At 42.1% G+C, this 18,824-nt stretch overlaps 1 protein-coding gene across 6 annotated transcripts in view; it reads right to left on the bottom strand.

Moving 5' to 3' along the window:
* The window catches only part of MEIS1 (Meis homeobox 1), a 108,432-nt gene that overhangs the window by 40,283 nt on the left and 49,325 nt on the right, over nucleotides 1-18,824 (bottom strand). For all 6 annotated transcript variants that reach the window (XM_061461469.1, XM_061461472.1, XM_061461473.1 and 3 more), the window contains one exon: nucleotides 11,463-11,608. In XM_061461469.1, coding sequence (XP_061317453.1) covers nucleotides 11,463-11,608 — 146 coding nt within the window. The remainder of the gene's footprint in view (nucleotides 1-11,462; nucleotides 11,609-18,824) is intronic.

Raw genomic sequence — 18,824 nt, 5'->3', positions numbered from 1 at the left:
GTCAGTTTTTACTCATCCCACCCATGCAAACTCGCCCCTTCCAATCCCAGTGTGTGCAGAAACTGGTGAAAAAGATTCAACTTGGTGGTTACCTTAACTTAGCGCATCACAACCACGCACTTCGTATTTTACTTCGCGTTTAGTCACACAGAATAACCTGATTTAGCAGCAATCCTATGTATCGCGCAAGCCCTCTCACCATTTAGAAAGCCGCCTTTTAATGATATTTAATTTAGACTCGCTTATATGCTACATTTGCTAGTGAACACATTGGCTGCATGGCTCTTATTTAACACGTTCACCGCACCCCCACAGTGTGCAACACGCTCGCCAGTCCATGGCAGCCCTGGAAAAGACAATTCACGGCTTGAACATTTTTAAACCTGATTTACCGTTCCAGAGAAACAACTACGCAACTAATCTTCCAGGGCAAATGTAACGCCCGAAGAGCAACTAAACTGAAACATATAAATTCCATATATACTTAAAAATATTATTGTCTGTAATTTAATATAACAATATTTCTAGGCCTATAACCTTGCACGCAGAGGCAATTTCCCAAGCATTAATACTTAAATGGGTCATATGCACCACATCTGTCATTCTGTCCTGAAGTCTATGAGGCACAACCAAGACTCTGCAAGCCTATTGATTTTTCTAGCATTTGCTTTAATTTACTTAACCATTGAGAAATCCATCAGTACATAAAGGGCAACTGTCCATTACTGCCTCATTTGCAGACATTCTTTCCCCTCATTTTTTTTGGTAAATATTTCCCCTTAAATCGCTGTGTGTTTACAGTGTAAAAATGAATCCAGAAAGTGCTCACACCTGTTTCTGTTCAGTAACTGCTGCACTGAGGTATATGTAATGTGCTTAAAGATAGAATAAATATCTAGACATTATTACATCTGTGTGCAAAGGGTGGTAAATTAGATCCTAATTACATTAACAGGGATTCTGCCTCCCAGCTTAAATTTTACATGAGCACTCTGTAAAAATCCAAAAGCTCTGCTGTGGTTTCTTTACGAGCTGGTGATTACAGCTACTTCCTATGCGGTCACTAAATATTCTGTTTACAAATAAATGAAGAAGCTTTGAGCCAACTTGCCAGGGTAATAATCCGTGTGTGTGTTTTTTTTAATTCCTCAGCAAACCTTTACCACATAAGCATGGCAACAATCAGAAGCCCTGGCTTCATCTAATTACTCTATCACATAATTTCACAAATTGCCTTTTCACTGGGGAGCCAAGTGCAAAACACGCTCACAGTGGGACTTCAGGCAGCAGCTTTCATTTACTACTCATTTCTTGTTAAATTAAACACAAAAACACCAGTTGTGTGAAAGAAGTCAAAAAGAATGCTTGCAAATGAGCCAGGCGAGTGTATCTTATATTTATACCATTTGCACAAAACAGCTCATTGGCAAGCTGGATTTTTAATGGCACCATTATCGCCTTTAACCCTTTTAAAGCCCAGCGCCAGGCTGCTAAATGAATCATCCCGACCAAACTCAACCTGGTGCAACAGCATCAGGCAGCACATCAGCCTTACTAGCCAAAATGGCATCTTTTAGTTAATAACCAGCGAGATGAGCAGCGTGCCCTGACTTTGCCTCCACATAACCCCTCCAGCTTCCCAAGGGTTTAATGGGGAATGACTCAGGGCAGAATTTGCCCCATAAATTCCTGGCTATTACAACCACCTAATATGATGGAGGGACAGAACTACAAATAAACCGAGTGGGATTTCTAAGCGCAATTCCTATTTCACCCTGGTACTGCCCTCTGAGGTGCGGGGGAACCAGCGGGACTCGGGGGCAGAGGGACCCGGAGGGCCAGACCCCTGCTAATTATGCAAGCACTAACAAGGCAGGATTGCAAGCTGCCACTGAGGAACACAAATTATTGTGGAAATAATTGCAGCCGGTGTACCATCGCCGGTGGAAGTGAACCAGGGGTTACACAGCTCTAAGATGACATTTTTTACATCAACAAGAACAAAACTAAAACACGGCCATTAGTAATTAAAGCTGGTCCTTTTGTAGCACCAGAGCCACTAGGTCAGGTACCATTTTACATCAGAAACCAGGCCTTGATGGCTGTAGATTTGCCAGCATTATCTGCACAGGGAGGAAAAAAAAACCATTAGCAGCAGCTGTCTGTGTGCCTCAACACTGAAAATCCTATTCATACAGACAGGTGGAGTAATTTAAAAGCCAATGTGGTGCAATTTTGATGCAACTAATGCCACTGTTTACTAAAACGCCACTATTACTGCTGTTTATGAAAACATTAGTAAAATTGCGTTTTATTCATAAGAATCCTAAGATTTGGGTTATTAACAGCTTCAGAATTATTCTGCCAGGCACTGAAGCTTACAACCCCTCCCGGGTTTACAACCTGCTGCACTGACGGACCCATGCTCGGGTTTCAACAACAAAATCAGGGGTTTATCCTCTGCCACTCCACGCTAGCACAGTGCAACTCCTGGATCAGCACAAAGTCCATGGCAAATAAGCAGACTTCTGCCAATGAATCTGTTAGCCAGATTCATCTAATCTGGCAGTTACCTTCCCAAAAATATCACCAGGGACCCCGAAAGGTCTAGTTGACATAAATAAGGGCAGTCTAGAAAAGACTTTCACTTCAAAGCTGACTTCAGGTAATGAATAGAGCAAGCCACCTAATACAGAGTTCTACCATTTCCCTTCTGAGTTCAAAGAAAGCCCTCAGAAAACATATTAATACCATGAACTGACCCTTGGTTTTACTAGTGACTCAAGACCACTTCAGTGCCACTAACATGACAACCTCACTTTTTTCATCACTAGTACAAAGCATCATAGTGGGAATAAGGTTATTTTGTATATTTGTTGGTTTTGGGGTTGGGGTTTGGATTTGGGGGTTTGGAGATTTTGGATTTTGGGTTGGACTAGAAAAGGTCAACCAGTAGCCAAGAAAAGAATATTCATGCTATACCTAAAGTCTGAGAAGTATTTTCTGGGCAGAAGTTTCTGGTTCATAAAGCAGAAGATGCAGTGGTAAGTCTCCTAGACCTTGCATTATTAAAATGATGGCCCACCACTGAAGTGAAACGAGTACTCTGCTAAATACTATGATTCTAAATCAGGCAATGATGCAAAAGGCGAGGTAAATTAGATAACTACATATTAACTTAAACTCTTTTCTGCCTATTTACCTTCTCTCTACACATCTACTTAGCACTGCTGTAGCTTACAGGGTGAGGAGCTGGAAGTGCAAAGATGAGTCTGATCAATACAGTTGTTCATGTATTGAAAACTGGATTTTCAGCTGAGTATTTTGAGGGAAAGGGTGGCATCATCCCTGGAAAATTTTAATTTTCCATCAACAACAAAAAATTCTCTTCCGCAAGAAAAGTTTTCTGTGGGTAATTTTGATGGGCAGACAGCAAATACACCCAGTTAATATTGGGAATTAGAGTTTCTTGAATATAGATAATGAGAAAAAAATGTGTAAGCTACAGCATTGCAGATCCATGTAGCTGAATGCAAATGCAGGAAAAAGGAAACAAGATGAGTAAAAAACCAGTTCGCTTCTAATGCCTGTCCTGGAGTAACAAACTATATTCACCTCAATATCGCTGTTCTGGTTCGTTCAGACAAGGGTTAAGTTCATGCAAACAGATGTAGGACACTCTATGCCAGAACAGGGGAATGCATCTTACACAACTTGATGTACTACTTCCAAATGTGACCCTATTTGAAAGGCAGCTTATCTTACACCACAGATTAACACATCTCATCAGATATGCGCCCAACTGGTTTGGTGCCTCATATTTTGGCACTTTACCTGATCTGATTAAGTCATTCGCTAGCTTTCACTGGTGCGCTGTGAAACTCCTTCAAGGGTGAGGGGATTGGCAATCAAAAATTATCACTGGCACTTATATACATAAGCATATCTGAGAATCAACATAGGCTCTTTTGTAGCAACTGTGTTAGAGGACAAGCTAAACAAACAACTAATAGTGAACAACCAAACCCATGAATTTATCCTAATTTCCTGCTCACCCACTGTTTGGCAAGACACCATTGTTACCTTTGGTGTACTCCATATTGCAAATTATTTGCCAAAATATTTGAGTGGATACTTCCAGATTTATAAAATGGTGGTCAGACTTTTTCCCTCCCCCTCTCCGCCTTCAAAATGTGATACTTGAATTTCGTACGTCTGCTTTGGATGCAGAAAGACTACATCACATCACACATTTCTGTGCCTTGACTGGAGGAGGCTGATTTCCAAAATGAAGCTGTACATGCAAAACGCCACAGCTGCAAATATCAAAATCAAGTAGAGGGTGGAGAAGAAAGAAAAGCAGCTACTGTTGACTTAAAAGTTCTTATTGCTGCAAACATTCTTGCTGGTACTCATTTCCTAGAATATTTATGCAAACAAAAGGAGATCTAGTACAACCAGAGCAAGTGTAATTTAACATCTGAATTAATGTTTATCATGTTTCAACTTTTCAGTATTCCCTCGCTTCTACTCAGATGTGAAATTCTTCTGGTGTATAAATACTAATGTGTTTCAGCAGCTTTCAAATAATTCAAATTCCTTATTGTGCCGGTGGCTTCCACATTGCTACAACAGTGCCTCTAAGGTAGAAACTGGGGGAAACTGGGAAAAAGATATAGCAGCCCTTGGGGAATGGACACTTGCCATCTGAAAACTAGCCCAGGCCATTGGCTACCTTCTGATTTCAACCAAAATACTTCCCTAGACCACTGCTGTTCCCAAGACCTGCAAGGAGCCCGTGATAAGTTGTCTCATGCCATGTAGTTTAAAACAACATGATGGTTGTCTTCATCAGAAATGAGACTGAGTAACAGATACGGAAAAAAACGCCAGATTTTGTAACTACACCACACTCCTGAATGTGAGAAGAGCCCAAGTGAGGAATCTGGTTTCCTTAACCAACTGACTAAAGCACCCTATATTTTTCCTTTCTGGTCTAAACTCAAAGGTTTGTTAGCATAGCTCAGCGCTGACAACTTAAATAATCCTAAAGACAGCATGCGATTCCAGTACACGAGGCGTGCTTTCCAAGCAATCATGAAGCAACAGCAGCACTGCCAAGAGTATCCCCCCCAAAACAACAATTTTCTTTAAAAATGGCAAAATTCACCCACACTAGAAAATGAACCAATTCTTGGAGACTGGACAGGAGGAAAAAGCAACAAATTTGAGGAAGCTTAAAAAAATGCTGAAGGTTCTTTTTTGAAGTATCTATCTTCCATCAAACTTTGGGAGGGCTGAAGGGTTAAGAAGTTAATTCAAACCCAAGTTACCTAAATCCTGTTTGTTCTCCTTGCTTGGAGCTCTCAATTAAATTCTGACAAAGCCTCGGAATAATTATCTTCTCCTATAACAACATTTCTCATTTTCTCCTGTTGAAGATGACTGCCACAGCACCTCCACCAGCAGAAGGGAGCTGAGGAACCTCATCATACACTACCTGCACCAGAGCAGGAGATGCAATGGCTCCCATCTTCCCAGCCAAGGGGATGGTGGTGCATGGGTGACCAAAGGCAAGCTCAAAATGTCTGGCTTTTCCCAGGAATTTGGGACAGCTGGCACTAAGAAGTCTTGCAGATGTGGAAGAAAGATTTTTACAGTTTTGCCCACAATAAAATCAAGTGAAAGAGGAGACTTGTGTATTGGGGACAAAGGGGGGACAACCCTCCCCCCCATTCTGAGTCCAATATATGGAAATATGACTCCTGTTACACAGACGAGCTCCAGGAGCCCTCTGGCATTTTGCAGAGCAAGTATCAGTTGGTGCAGGATGGAGACTCATTTAAGTAATATTTTCAGGGGTGAGGTGGTGTTGTTTCGTTTTAATGCTTCCAAACCCTCTCAAGAGAAAAGCAAAGAAAATCTTCGCTGGTTTTAGCCAATTATTTCCCCTTTTTATGTTTTCAGCAGCCTACTTTTGTACCCATCTGCCCTCTCGCTATACTCCCTTCCAAAATCAGACAAGCATCCTGCATGGGAGTAGGGGCAGGGAGCCAAATTAACCCCACGCTCCTCCCAAGGCAAAAATCTCATAACCATGGAGGGATGAGAGAAGACATGAAATCCACTTGCTTTATCCTTAGAAATTTGCTAGTCTGTAAAATATTCATACATATACAAACCTTATAGAATTAAGTGGTGTAATAATATTTTTCTATCACAATAACATCCTTGGAGCAATGGAGACTATTTTTCTCAGCTAGATTTGGATATAAAGTGCCTTCTTAAAATACCTGCTTCCAATAAATTCTTTTATACAAATAACAGCTTTGCTAAACAGATTGCATATTGCTTATTATAAGTTTTATTCTTTAACAGCATGGCATTGAGCGATCAATAAAGATTCAAAATCCAGATACATAATAGAAAATAACCTTTCATTTTTACTGTAAAGTCAACATCTTTCAGCCACGTCTTTTACTTTCTGCTCAGCTTCCCATTTCAGTAAGATTTAACCTCTTAAGGAAATTGTTTTAAAAGCAGTTAAAAATAATGATTAAATTATGGGATTTACATGAAAGAAATCCTTGGCCCATTCATTTTTTTAAATCATGGCAATTTGTTTTTTAAAAGGTGTTTGAAGTCCTTGAATCTACCTCTTGGCACCGTTAAAAAAAAAGTAGCTTATAATCCCCTAATGTGCTTAAATAAAGCCTTCAATAGTTTAAATTGTTATTAAACATCTTTTGGGATTATAATTTTATGGCTTTTTTTGCCTGATTAGATGATGAACGTGAAGATCATCAAATACTCATCATATAACAAACCAATTACATTGTATAATCCCCAAAATGAGGTTTGAATCCCAACATTTCAAATTAAGCTGGATTTAAAGGATGCAGAGAATTCACAATGAGAGAACAAAACACTTGGCAAAACACCCCTGAAACTCCCTTCTTTGAGTTTTGAACAAAAAGGCACCACTGCTGGGACAGAAGCATAGTATGGGTTGAAGCAGAAACTAACCCTGTTGCCACAATTAAATTTACACTGATCTGGTTGTAAGTAAGATTATTGTTGTGACCTCTTCCCTTCCTCCAAGCTTTTCCCTTATTTTACAATCCCTGCTGAGGGCTACACATTACAGTGAGGAGATCTGCTTGAAAAATGGTGGTGAGATATGATCCCTGAATGCTAAGTGATCCAAGAAATAATAAAAAAGAAAATAATAATAATAAAAAAAAGAGTCTGTAAAATGTTGCTGGGCTGAAGCGCACCCTGAAGTTATCCTTAGGGCAACTTCCGGAACCCAGCTCCAGCACAGCACTGGTTTGCCCCAGTCCCTTCTCAAGACCCTGCTATGGCATTCAATGTTCATCTGATGCCACCCCACAATGTCCCCTCATTTCTGACTCAACTTTCACAGTTTGGGGATGTTATCACTTTCTCACTAGATAATAGCTTTCTTCTCTCTCTCTTTCTTTTTAAACCAAATTGTAACAGGCCATTCTTTCCATCTCAAATTTACAGCAAAATCCTTAAAAAAAAAAATAAAGATTTCACAAACCTCAATATTTACAGGCTGGTGTAATTTTCTCCCATCAAAAATTCCAACAAGCTCCACTGCTACATTTTGCCTAATATTGGTCAACCTGGGCAGCTCTTTCAACCCAGACATTTAATTAAAATTGAGTCAGAATAGCGAACAGTTAGAAATAGAACCCTGCAAAGCCTTAAGTGTAAGTCTGGTTGCCACTTTGTTATTGTTTTATTTTTTTTTCTTTTTTTTGCTGTTGTTGTTATTATTCCAAAGGGAAGAAGAAAAAAGGACAATCTGGATTAATTCATCCCCTGAAGTGTTTCAGAGTGTACTTCCCCCGTTCACAGAGGACAGCTCCTGCCTACCCTTTGGGCGCATGTCAACTCAGTTCTGCACATCAGTCAAAATAACAGGGGGGCTGCAGCCTGACACTGAGTGGGAACTATTGCCCAAACACTTCAGCAACCAGGGAGGCTATGGCCTTACATTTGACTTCATTCCTTCAGTAAGGAAAAAAAGAACTTCCTCCTACGTGGGAAATGAGAACTAAGGGACAAGCCTTAGGAAATTAAAGCAGTACACAGAGGAAAACTTAATACTCTTGGAGATGGAATAACTTCATGAAAGGAATTTAATCAGCCTATAGGCTTTTGAAAGATTGTATTCGTCCAACACTTATTTTAAGTCTTTCCAACCATTAATCATTAGTATGACATACACAGCAATTACTGTCTATTTTGCTTAATTCCATGCCACTGATGTGTATTAATATTACGATTGTGAGGAAAAAATTATTTGCCTTTGAAAAGGAGGGCTCTCAACTAACACCCCAATTAGGAAGCACCAGCGGTCAAGGGGATGCTGAATTTTGTGCTTAACTGCTGTTCATTTCTTCCCTGCCATTTTCCAGATGGGAAAGTGAAGGCAGGTTAAGCACTGGGGGCAAAAGGGAGGTGTTGCCTGCCCTGACAAGTTCGATGCCTGAACAGAACCACCTCCCTCTCTCTCTTCACCTCCTGCTGCAGGGAAGACCAAATTCACTAATAATAAACAAATAAACAAATGATGTGGTATCTCTCCACTGTGACCACTCCTCAGCGAGGAGCTTGGCTGGGGATGCTGTCATGCCACCATGTAGCACTTTAAGAGCAGTCATGAGGCCCAGGCACCCTCATAAATCAACTGGAGTTTCAATTCCTTCAGCCTCTCACCCCCTTACTCCTCAGCTCTGACTGCAGCTACGACTTGGGCCTGTGGGGTTATTTTGCATAGTACAGCACCCCAAGCAGCTTGCCAACATGTTATATTGCTCTAGCACTAACTATAGTGTTGACTCTTCCCATGTTATCAACGTGCTTGCCTGGAGGATATCTTCCTCCACACAGAAGACTCACTGCATCACTCTGGATGCAAGAGTTCCCTGGTGCCTTCTGACTCCAGCAAGAGCACTGCCAGCTGAAACACATGCTTGGAAGAGCCTACGATGTTATCCAGACATGTTTTAATCTGGGGAAACTGTCCACAACCCCACCTAGAGTAAATTGGAAAGGTCTGTCTCAAGGTCCTAGCTAGAGAAGGCTGGACTGGGTAAAACAATTCTTCTTTACTGAATTGATCAGACAAGTCTGGAGCTACCATGAAGGTGCCAGAAGAAGAGAAGGCTGCCCTGAAATAAACCTGCATGCTTCATCTGTCTGGGCTGGGTATACACAGGTGGTGGTGGATTTTTAAAGCAAGTCAGCTCAATGCAGCAGTTTCATTGACTAGGTCCTGGTTGAGTATTTGAGCCTTCCAGAAGAGACCACCTTACAGGCAGATGTCCAGATGTTGCCTCCAAAGGGCAGCTACCAGCACTGCAACAAACTCTGCAGGCACTATCCTCTTCTCTTTTGCATACCATTACTGCACAGCAGAAGAATGAAAAGCCACTTGCACTCTACACCTAATCTAGACAAAACAGTGATAGGGTCCTGAGACTGTGCATGAAGCCAGCTGCAAGGTCAGGTCAAGCCTATGTAGTTAAACACTCAACAAAGGGTGGTTCCTGCCATGAGGTCTTTCAGGAGTTGCCCCTGTTTCTTCTTCCGTGTTCCCACAAATGGGTTTGGAGGGTGTTAGCTGGCCCAGACTAAGAGAGTGCTGGAGACTGCTCAAGCAGTTTAATAGGGTAGACCATCACATTCCTGTGGCTGGGCCAGGGTGATGTTTAAATCACTAGCACAAACAAAGCAAAAGGCCACTTTCAGGAAATAATACTAATATATACTACTTGATTCATAATTCCTCAGCTGGGAATTATGAGGACTGACACACAGTTGCTCTGTGTTCCCTGGTGTGCCTTGACCTGAGGCTCCAGGGCATCTCCTCAAATCAGAACCCAGACCAGCTGCATCAGACTGATCTGAGCATTGCTGCAAGGACAGCATCCCTGGAGTCTTTTGGAGGCCAATGTCCTTAAACTCACATCTACCTGCAAAAAGACACCAGGTGTCAGTTCACCTTGGGTGAGGACCTAGAACTGGGAAGCCACCAAAACCAGAAGGGACCTCAGCCTTTGGAACTGATGTACTGAACGCACCAGGGACAGGGCTAAGGACCTGGCAAAGCTGGAGCACAGCTGATGTAGTCTGCCAGAGAAAGGGATTAGCTTGGAGATATCTGAGGCCCTCTCTGGCCTTGGAGGAGTAGTGCTCCAGCATGAAGGTTCATTCATAGCTACCGAGGACCACGCGGGGCAGGATTCCCTGCCTGATCCCCGTGCTGACAAGAGTCATGGCACATATCTGGTTTCTTGGCTCAGCAGGGGATGGAGGGGAGATGTGCATGAGCACTTCCTCCAGTTTACGAGTACACCCTTGGCAAGGCTCCCATTGGGGCTGGGCAAGCTGGCCAGCTTCTGGTTTCATCCTGACCCTAACTACAGGCAGGGGAGGGAGTCAACCACTGGGATTAGAGGCGAGAGCCGCTCTTCACTAACACCTGCAGATCCTCAGCGCCCCTCACCTGGCCATTATCCTCCCAGCACAGAAAAGCTCAGACATAAAACCTGGGGCCAAAGGCCCACACCCCCGCAGCAGATGAAAACACAGTGACAGATCACCACAGTGTGATGACAAAGGAGAATGGCATTAGAAACACTTTTCTAAATGCTAATGTTAGAAGGTGTGGTACACAATATAAAGCCTTGCAAGAAGCTCCAGCACCCGGCTTAACCCCACACACCTGCCCAGAGCTTTGATTTCCAAGCCCAGGAATAAAAAAACCCCACAGGTAGCTGTGGTAACAGCTGTGCATCCCCCCCACCCCTTTATAGCATTAAATACAGGGGTAACTTACACTCTGGGAATGAGAGTGTCTCAAAGAAAAAAATTATTCTTTGCTATTAAACCAGATACATTCAGACCTTTCATCATGAAGCTTCTGACGATCTCTGACAAACATCTGAATAAGGTCTTTGTTTGCTTTTTGCTTTGTTTTTGATCTCCCCAATTGTTTTCTGCAGTTCTCCAGAGCACAGAACCAGGAGCCGAACACTGCTCTCTGCTCCGAAGCAGCGATTCCCACGTCAGCTAAGGGGAGCTGCAGCTGTGCGAGCAGTGGGGCAGGACAGGTCGCCAAGGTTATTAGTATAAGCTTAGTCACATTTTGTGGCGACGTCCTGTTAACAACTGTGACTCCAACCAGAAAAAAAAATCTAAAATCAACACACACACACAAAAAAAACCCAAAACCATAAAAACATACGCTCCACGCTCTTCCCCTGGCACCTAGCAAATGAGGCAACAACAACAACTCTGCTCAAAAAAGTTCCCTGAGCTGCCTATCAGCAACATCATATGTATTTTTTTTTGCTTTCTACAACTACTACAACTATGACATTTTCCATGTTTTATTTTGCATATGTGATCTAGAGTTCACTTACTGTTAGATGCTGGAACAGCCATGCCCTCATGATATTTGTGGCTACTTTGGGAAAGATGCCACGCTTTTTATGTCGCTTTTTGTCCTTATCTGGATCATCATCATCACCTGTGCTGGGGGAAGCTACACTGTTGTCCAAGCCGTCACCTGTAAATATAGTGAATCAAATTTTGACTTATGCTACCTTTATATACTTCAGCCGAAGCCTGGCTTTGGGTATAAACTGCATAAATATTTAAATGAGGTATAAATTCTTTAACACCGTAATTCACCAGGGATTAAGGGGTTGGGGGGGAAGAAACATGGGGAGAGGGAGGGTCTCAGAACTGTGTTAGCCCCATTCTGGTTTATCCTGAAGGACAGTGTGGCCATTTCTGCCACTATAACACAAAAAGTGCTTAAAAAGAAATAACAAAAGAAAAATCACAAGCTATCAGCTTGCAAAGGTGGAAACAGTGGCTTTTCTTCACACTGGTCACTTCCTAAAAATTCATTCCAATCAGCTACTTTAGCTGAGATGGCAATTAGGAAAGCATTGATGGTGTCCCATCCCCATGACGTGTGTGAAGCTGGGTGCCCTGTCCCACTCTAGGATGTGAAAAGTGGGGTGAATGCAGCTCTTTCAACATCATATTCTCTCCCCAAATTCAGAAATAACCAGAGGGTTGTGGCATCACTTAATGTTAAGTCTTTTATAGAAGTTTGACTTCCCCTGACTTTTTGATGGGAGGTGGGTAGCTAACTGGCCTCCCCTCTTCCCAGCCAAAAGAAATTCATAGTGGGATAAGTAGGTACCAATTTGACATACACTGTAGGAATTAACACCCTGCTTTGTGCTGGTGTGCCATATTCGTAACAGGAATCTGCTCCCGTTAAACAACTGATCCAGAATGAATTTCCTTAATGCAGAGAAAATCTCAGATAGTTCTCAACACATTAGCAACGTATCTATGGGAGGATGAAACTGCGTAGCAGCCAACTTGGGTCTGTGCTGATGGGCTAGCAGTCAAAGGAAAACAAAAGTTGCAGTGCCCAGTCAGTTGGCATGCAATTTTTGTTTCAAACCCTGAAAGCAGTTTAGAAACAAGACCACAGGGTGAATCAGTCTTTATATTCTCTGCATGTGCATTAAACGGTATACCCTGGCTTCCAAGGACACTGTATTTGTACAACATCGAGTTGTGATTAGGCAAGTGTTTTTCACACCTCCGGGCAAGAATGATCAAGAAAGTCATGAGAACTGGGCTAAATCAAAACTATCTCTGTTAGGAATAAAATTAAAAAAAAAAAAAAAGAAAAAAAAGAAAAAAAAAAAGAAAAAAGGATGTGACTGTCAAAACTATGATTTGTTAAAAAGCTTTTCCGCACCAAAAAGAAAAAAGGAAAGTTATTATTAGTATTATATTTTTAGTACCTTACTGACCATGGCAAATTTATAATTGTCCTTATGACTTGGCCTGTGTCTTTAATGAAATGGTAACCATGGGTAGTTATAGAAACAAACAAGATTTTTATGAAGAAATCAGATATCCGACAAATTCTTTGAAAGCCCAGTATGTAAAATAGGGCTTTTATAGAGAGCAGCAATTCACCATATAAAATAATAATTCATAAAAGAAACATGAGCAAAGAAAACAACTCAACAGCATTTAAAATTCCACGGGCTAATCCACTTTCTGTCTGCAAGAGGCAAACAAGGAAAAGAAAAGTATTACGCATTCATTGATTAAAAATGAAAAGCTTCTAACCTAATGACACTGCCTTTCACCACCTCCCTGCATTCGTCCACCCACCCCCTTTCCCCCCCCCCCCCCCCCTTTTTTAAAATACACTCTCTCCTTATTTCAAACCCCCTTCAGATTAATTTAGCAGGCATCGCCTCGTGCCTGACGGGAGGAGGACTCATTGATAATTTATGGAAATATCTACTATAATCCAAGGGAGATGACTTTTTTTCCAGCTTTGTGCATCAATAGATAATCAAGGCCTTCAAGCAGCCTTAGCTTCCCATTACCTCGGGCAAGAGAATTCCTGAAAGCATGCCTCCGGGGCACCTGAATTATATCCTCCATTAGGGGAGGAAAAGCTTTCTGCATTCCACCTATAACACTCCCCAGAACCTTTCCTGTTTATTTCTGCTGTATGAAAGCAGAAGCATTAGGAACAGGATTTTTTAAGTGAAGACTTATGTAGATACAATGGAGAAACCTTTCAAGCGCGAGCCAGATCACCTCCTTCAATCCCTGGCAGTGACCTATCCCAAATAAAAGGTTTCTGTTACATCATTAGCTCAAGCCAAAAACAGCCTTGGCTTAATGCACAGTTTGTTCTTCCTACTGTTTTTAGGCAAATACTGCTACTTTACTCCCATCTGGGAGGGAAATTACACTGCTGGGCTGTAATCTAAGACAAGATTTTCATTGGAAGCAAATGCTTTCAATCCAGTGTAAATACTGGTGCATGTTCAGAAAAGCCTAAAACAATAAACCCTGGCCCCGTCCGACACAAGTTAGAGAAAGTGAAAGGCAGGGAGAGGATAAGAAAGCACCCGGCTATCCTAAGAGCAAATGCTTCAGTAGACTTTTATAAATTGTTTAACCTCTTCCACTTGTTTAAATGGAAAATTGATCCCGTAAAGACTGAAACCACAGAGAGAAGTCTAAATGGTCAATTGTGGATTTTAGTATTTCCATCTACTTTGCAACTCAATACACTCACCTCTGTGAGGTCTCCAGAGATTCCCTCCCCCCCTCCCTTCTTTCCCCCCCTCTTTTCCTCTTTTTAAAGATCTCTAAACAAACTTGAAGCACCACTGACCAGCCACACGGTAGCAGCTACGAAGTGCATTTGTAAAATGTCAGCAGCAACTCTGTTCCTGAAGTTGACTTCTCCTGCCGCCAAATGAAGGCGAACTGAAAAGGTGGAAATAATCATAGAAATGATGCTAGTCCATAAACAAGCTTACAGCCTCATTAGTATAGCGGGAGGCTCCACTGGGTGATTTATGCTTGTTTTGCTGATGCCATGAGGAAATGCCATAGGGCAACTTTAGCCAGCTGCTAATGGTTTCTGACAGCTTCTTAGCAACTAGTGCAAGCAACGCTGTGGCGTTTGCTAGTGACAGAAACCGAAAATGTCATATTATCTGCCCATGTGTCACAAAGTCCGTGTGGCAATTAACTAGCAGGCCAGTGACTGAGGGGCCACAGGCTCTTCAAAATGGCCTGTGGCTATTCAGAGGGCAGAGCAGGCGCAGCGCTCGCATTTACGCCACACATATGCACGGATGTGTGCACGATATGCATCACGCTCCCTCCGCCTCGGTAGCCGATGACTTTGGTCAACACAGATCCTTTGTCCATGGAGAAACTCCAGCTCGCTTTCTCTTTAGGCACAGTGTGACATTATTAGAGGAATTGCAAGTAATCCATCTTGATATGATGGTTGGAAATGGCACTTTAATTGGCAATACCTGATACTCTGGTTTGGAGTGCTGGATCCGAAGGTGCTAGCTGTTTTTCTGCTCGCTCGCAAATTAGTCTAAAAGGATTTAAGATCACTGAAGCAGACTCGTTGCCTGTCAAATTGCTGGGAGCACAGCGACTCTGCACAGCAACTAGAAGCTATTTAAAAGAAAAAACCCAGAGCCTGTAAGGAGCAGGAGGAGAGCCCGGGCTCCGCACGCCTGCTCCCCAGCGAGCAAAACCAGGCGCTATATGTCAAACTGTCAAACCTTTCAGCGTGGCCGTTTGCCCTTTCAAATAATATTTAAGAATTGTTTTTACACAATTTTTTATAGGCCATGGTCTAGTGAAAGAGGCCAACCAACAAAGAAAGGAATTTGTACTACAATTCGTCCGTGGACGATTTCTTGCTAGACCTGGGCCAGTCCCCATGGAGTGAGGCAGGTGACCTGTGGCAGCTCCCCGGCTGTCAAGGAGCTCCGATTTCAAACGCCCTCGACTCTGGCGTCCCAGAGTTGCCTATTTAAGCACACCCAGGCATTTAGGCTGTGCTATCTTGTTCCTTTCAAGAAAGGATAAAGCGGCATTTATCGTATTCAGCCCTGCTGAATGGGTCAGGCCGGCCGTGCCAGCGGGGGCTCCTCTTGCGGCATCCCCCTCTATGCCACCATCACTTCCTACAAGTCCTCTTCTCCTCCCACTACCCCAAAAATCAGAGGAAGCAGCAGCAAAGGGCAACTGAGTTTACAGCAGCTCCTTGTGTAGGTAATGCTCTTTTTGTCCTGGATGATCTGTTATAAACTTATGATGTCAAAATAGGTGCTTCTGGAGAGCCACTTGGCACACGTACTCTCCTTCAGTGGCCATAGCTGTTGCAGGAGATAGGTAGTGATTCAAGGTCTCCTCCCTTGTTTCCATGCTGAACCGAAATTAAATGTCATCACCCTGCAGTGTTGGAAAGGCAGGCAGCGTGGCATAGCTGGGCAAATTTCAGCCACTCCAGTTCCCAAATCCATCCTCAGATCTCAGTCACAGAAGCTGCCCAGATACTACATAAACAGTCCCAGTCCCAAATCAGGGACATTTCAGAAAGGTTAGAAATTCAGATGCCCTAAAATCCCCAGCCCATTGCTTGACTACAAAATCCATGCCTTTGCACGTAGCTCTTTAAACTAACACCCTCAAATGATTTTAAGTGACTAGAAAACTCAATAGCACAGTGCTAAATATAGCCTTACTACAAGGATCATCACCAAATGTAACAGGATTTTTCTCACTGCACGTAGCCCTGTGCTAGGATTAAATCTGTATTTGGAGTAGAAATATGTTTTATATCACAGAGAAACATATTATCCTGCTTCCCACACTTCTGTCATGAGATTTGAGAAACGTTTGGAGTCCACTACTCCATTTGCTGGGAGGGGGTAAGAGGAAGGCACCAGTTTTGCTGAGGTCCACCAAACCATACGATGAACACTACCTTCCAGCTTTTACAGTCTGCTTCTAGATAAGCATCTAAATCCACTGCTTTAAGGAGTTCACAGAAGGAAATGTGAAAGATGTGTAACCAGAAGCCCTTGGAAAGACCCAGAGCAACTTTTAAGTGTGCTGACTAAATCAGTGGCCTCTAAAAGCTCCCTGTGTTGAACTTAATTGTACGTTTCCAAATCTCTCCTGTTAAAAGCAGCTTCCATGTCCTAGAACTCCAGGGTTTGCACTTACTTTTGCATTTCATAAGCTAATATAAGTTAACTATGCACTGTGTTTGGACAAAACCTGACTTCTGTACTAGACTTTCAATGGTTTTGGTGCTATGAACTGAAAATCCTGATATGATGCCCCAAAGTTTGTGGGCTTTTCATTATTGTGTTTTCAGTTCTTTAATTCTATCCTATTTTTTTTTTAAATAGCATTTACATGCAAGTTCCTCAAATTCCTGCTGTGCTAGCATGAGAAATCCTACATTATCTAAGCCAAATATTTAACTATTCAATGTCCATCCACAGCTGTGTTGGTCCCTTTTCTCTTTTAAACTCTCCAATAACCCACATCTCTTTAGTAACCTGTGCAGGTAACTGGAAAGCAGGGTTTATTAGTAACTTTAAGCAACACAATGTACTAGAGAGATCTGAAATTGCAAAATTACTTTCCTTAACCTTTTTTCAGTGCTCTGTGCTAATTTAGAGTAACTATTGTGATTTTTGCACTTTTCCCTATGCTATCCCTTGCAGAAACTCATCTCCAGTTTGCTGGATACCCACACATCCACTCTGCTGACTTTTTGCAAAACAAGATATATGAGTGAAATTTAATTTTTATGCAAGTTACAAAATTAAGAATTCCCCAAAATCAGCTGCAAGGACGCAACAAGTCTTTCCATAAAACAAGAGCAAAAGACAAAGAATTTCCCACAACCTACTGTTCACAGGACTTAAAACAAGTACTGCCATTTCAGACCACCAACGCTGAAAGGAACTGGCAGTCAAAGAAGAATATGGAGGTTTTGGGTTGTTTTGTTTTGTTTTTCAATTTGTTTCTGACACAACTAGCTCCAACTTGGCAAAGGAATGTGGTGAGCAAAAGTCACACCCAAATGACTCTGATGTGAGTCAGGGTGGTTAATATTCATGTCCACAAGGATAGGAGGATAAGTTCACTACTCAGAATTGATCATTTCTCCTTACAGCCATGTGGAGAAGGAGGCAAGCTGAGCAGCACAGGGGGCTGAGTGCTTAAGTGTGCCAGGAGAGAGATGAGAGGCACTAGCATAATCTGGGGATGCATGCCCAGCTGGCAATCCAAGTTGTACCTGTTTGTTGAGGAGAACTAAAGCTTTGACATGAAAAGGCCAGTGAGTTCAGAAGATTTCCCCAAAACACATTGTTTAAAAAATTTACACATGTGCATGCATATATTGCATATGTAACATTAACCTACTCTGTCTACTCTCAATCTGCCAATGCCTGAGCAAGGCACATGAGCTGAGGATGCGGCTACCAGCAAAAAGGCACTTCAGAAAGCTTAAAATAACTGTGCGATTTCTTCATTAGGAAAAACATTTTCTACTACTGGTGATCCACAATTAGTTAGTTGTGATGGAAGCACCTATGAGTTCCTGAGGTCAATGGCAATCATCTCAGCACATGAATGGCCTACAGAACAGCCCCCAAAACGATTTACAGCAATGATGGAGTTCTGCTTGTGAATTTGAAACATGATGTTGACAACAGACTGATTTTTTTTTCCCTTATTCCTTAAGGAAGAAGCCTTCTCAAATATACTTAATAAAAATATAATGAGGAACAACAAGGTTGAAAATGAGCTTTGGCAAGGAACAAATACCATGCATTTGGGTTTGCATGCGTCTCTTTAGGATATGTGGTGCATGTTTCATGCAATGATTCAGACCACAACATGAACAGTAGGAGGTTGTCAGTCACAGATAGTATCCATATTTACAAGATACTAAAGGAAACAGTTTCAAAAATAGTCTACACAAATATTTATAGATGGAATAAACTGGACAAGTATAAATGACACTCTGGCATTTGACAAATTTTCAAAGTTCTTTTCTTGAATCATTGTACTTTGTTCTTTAGAGACAGAAGCACCTTTTTCTAGTAACTCAACCCTCCTCTCTGACTTGAATTCCCTTCAGGCAAGCAATGAGCAAATTAGCTGTCTATGCAAAGAGTAAAACCAGCATTGATGAATGGGGGGGGGGAGGACCCCCAGATTTTACTCATTTTCATTTGTTTAGTAGCTTTTTACAGCTGAAACGAAGGAAACCTCTTCTGCACAATGAAATGCAAACCTCTTCTTAATGGGGTTCAGAAAACTCCACTGTTATAGTTGTTGTGCAGTATTTCTGGAGCCATGCACCTATGTGCCGAATGAAA

The sequence above is a fragment of the Pezoporus flaviventris genome, unplaced genomic scaffold (genome assembly GCF_033815535.1).
Source record: "Pezoporus flaviventris isolate CSIRO_AGI_PZ_B2104156 unplaced genomic scaffold, CSIRO_AGI_Pfla_v1 ptg000031l, whole genome shotgun sequence".
In the NCBI taxonomy this organism is placed as follows: domain Eukaryota; kingdom Metazoa; phylum Chordata; class Aves; order Psittaciformes; family Psittacidae; genus Pezoporus; species Pezoporus flaviventris.
The sequence above is the reverse complement of the archived record's forward strand: the minus strand, read 5'-3'. Positions and strand labels throughout refer to the sequence as shown.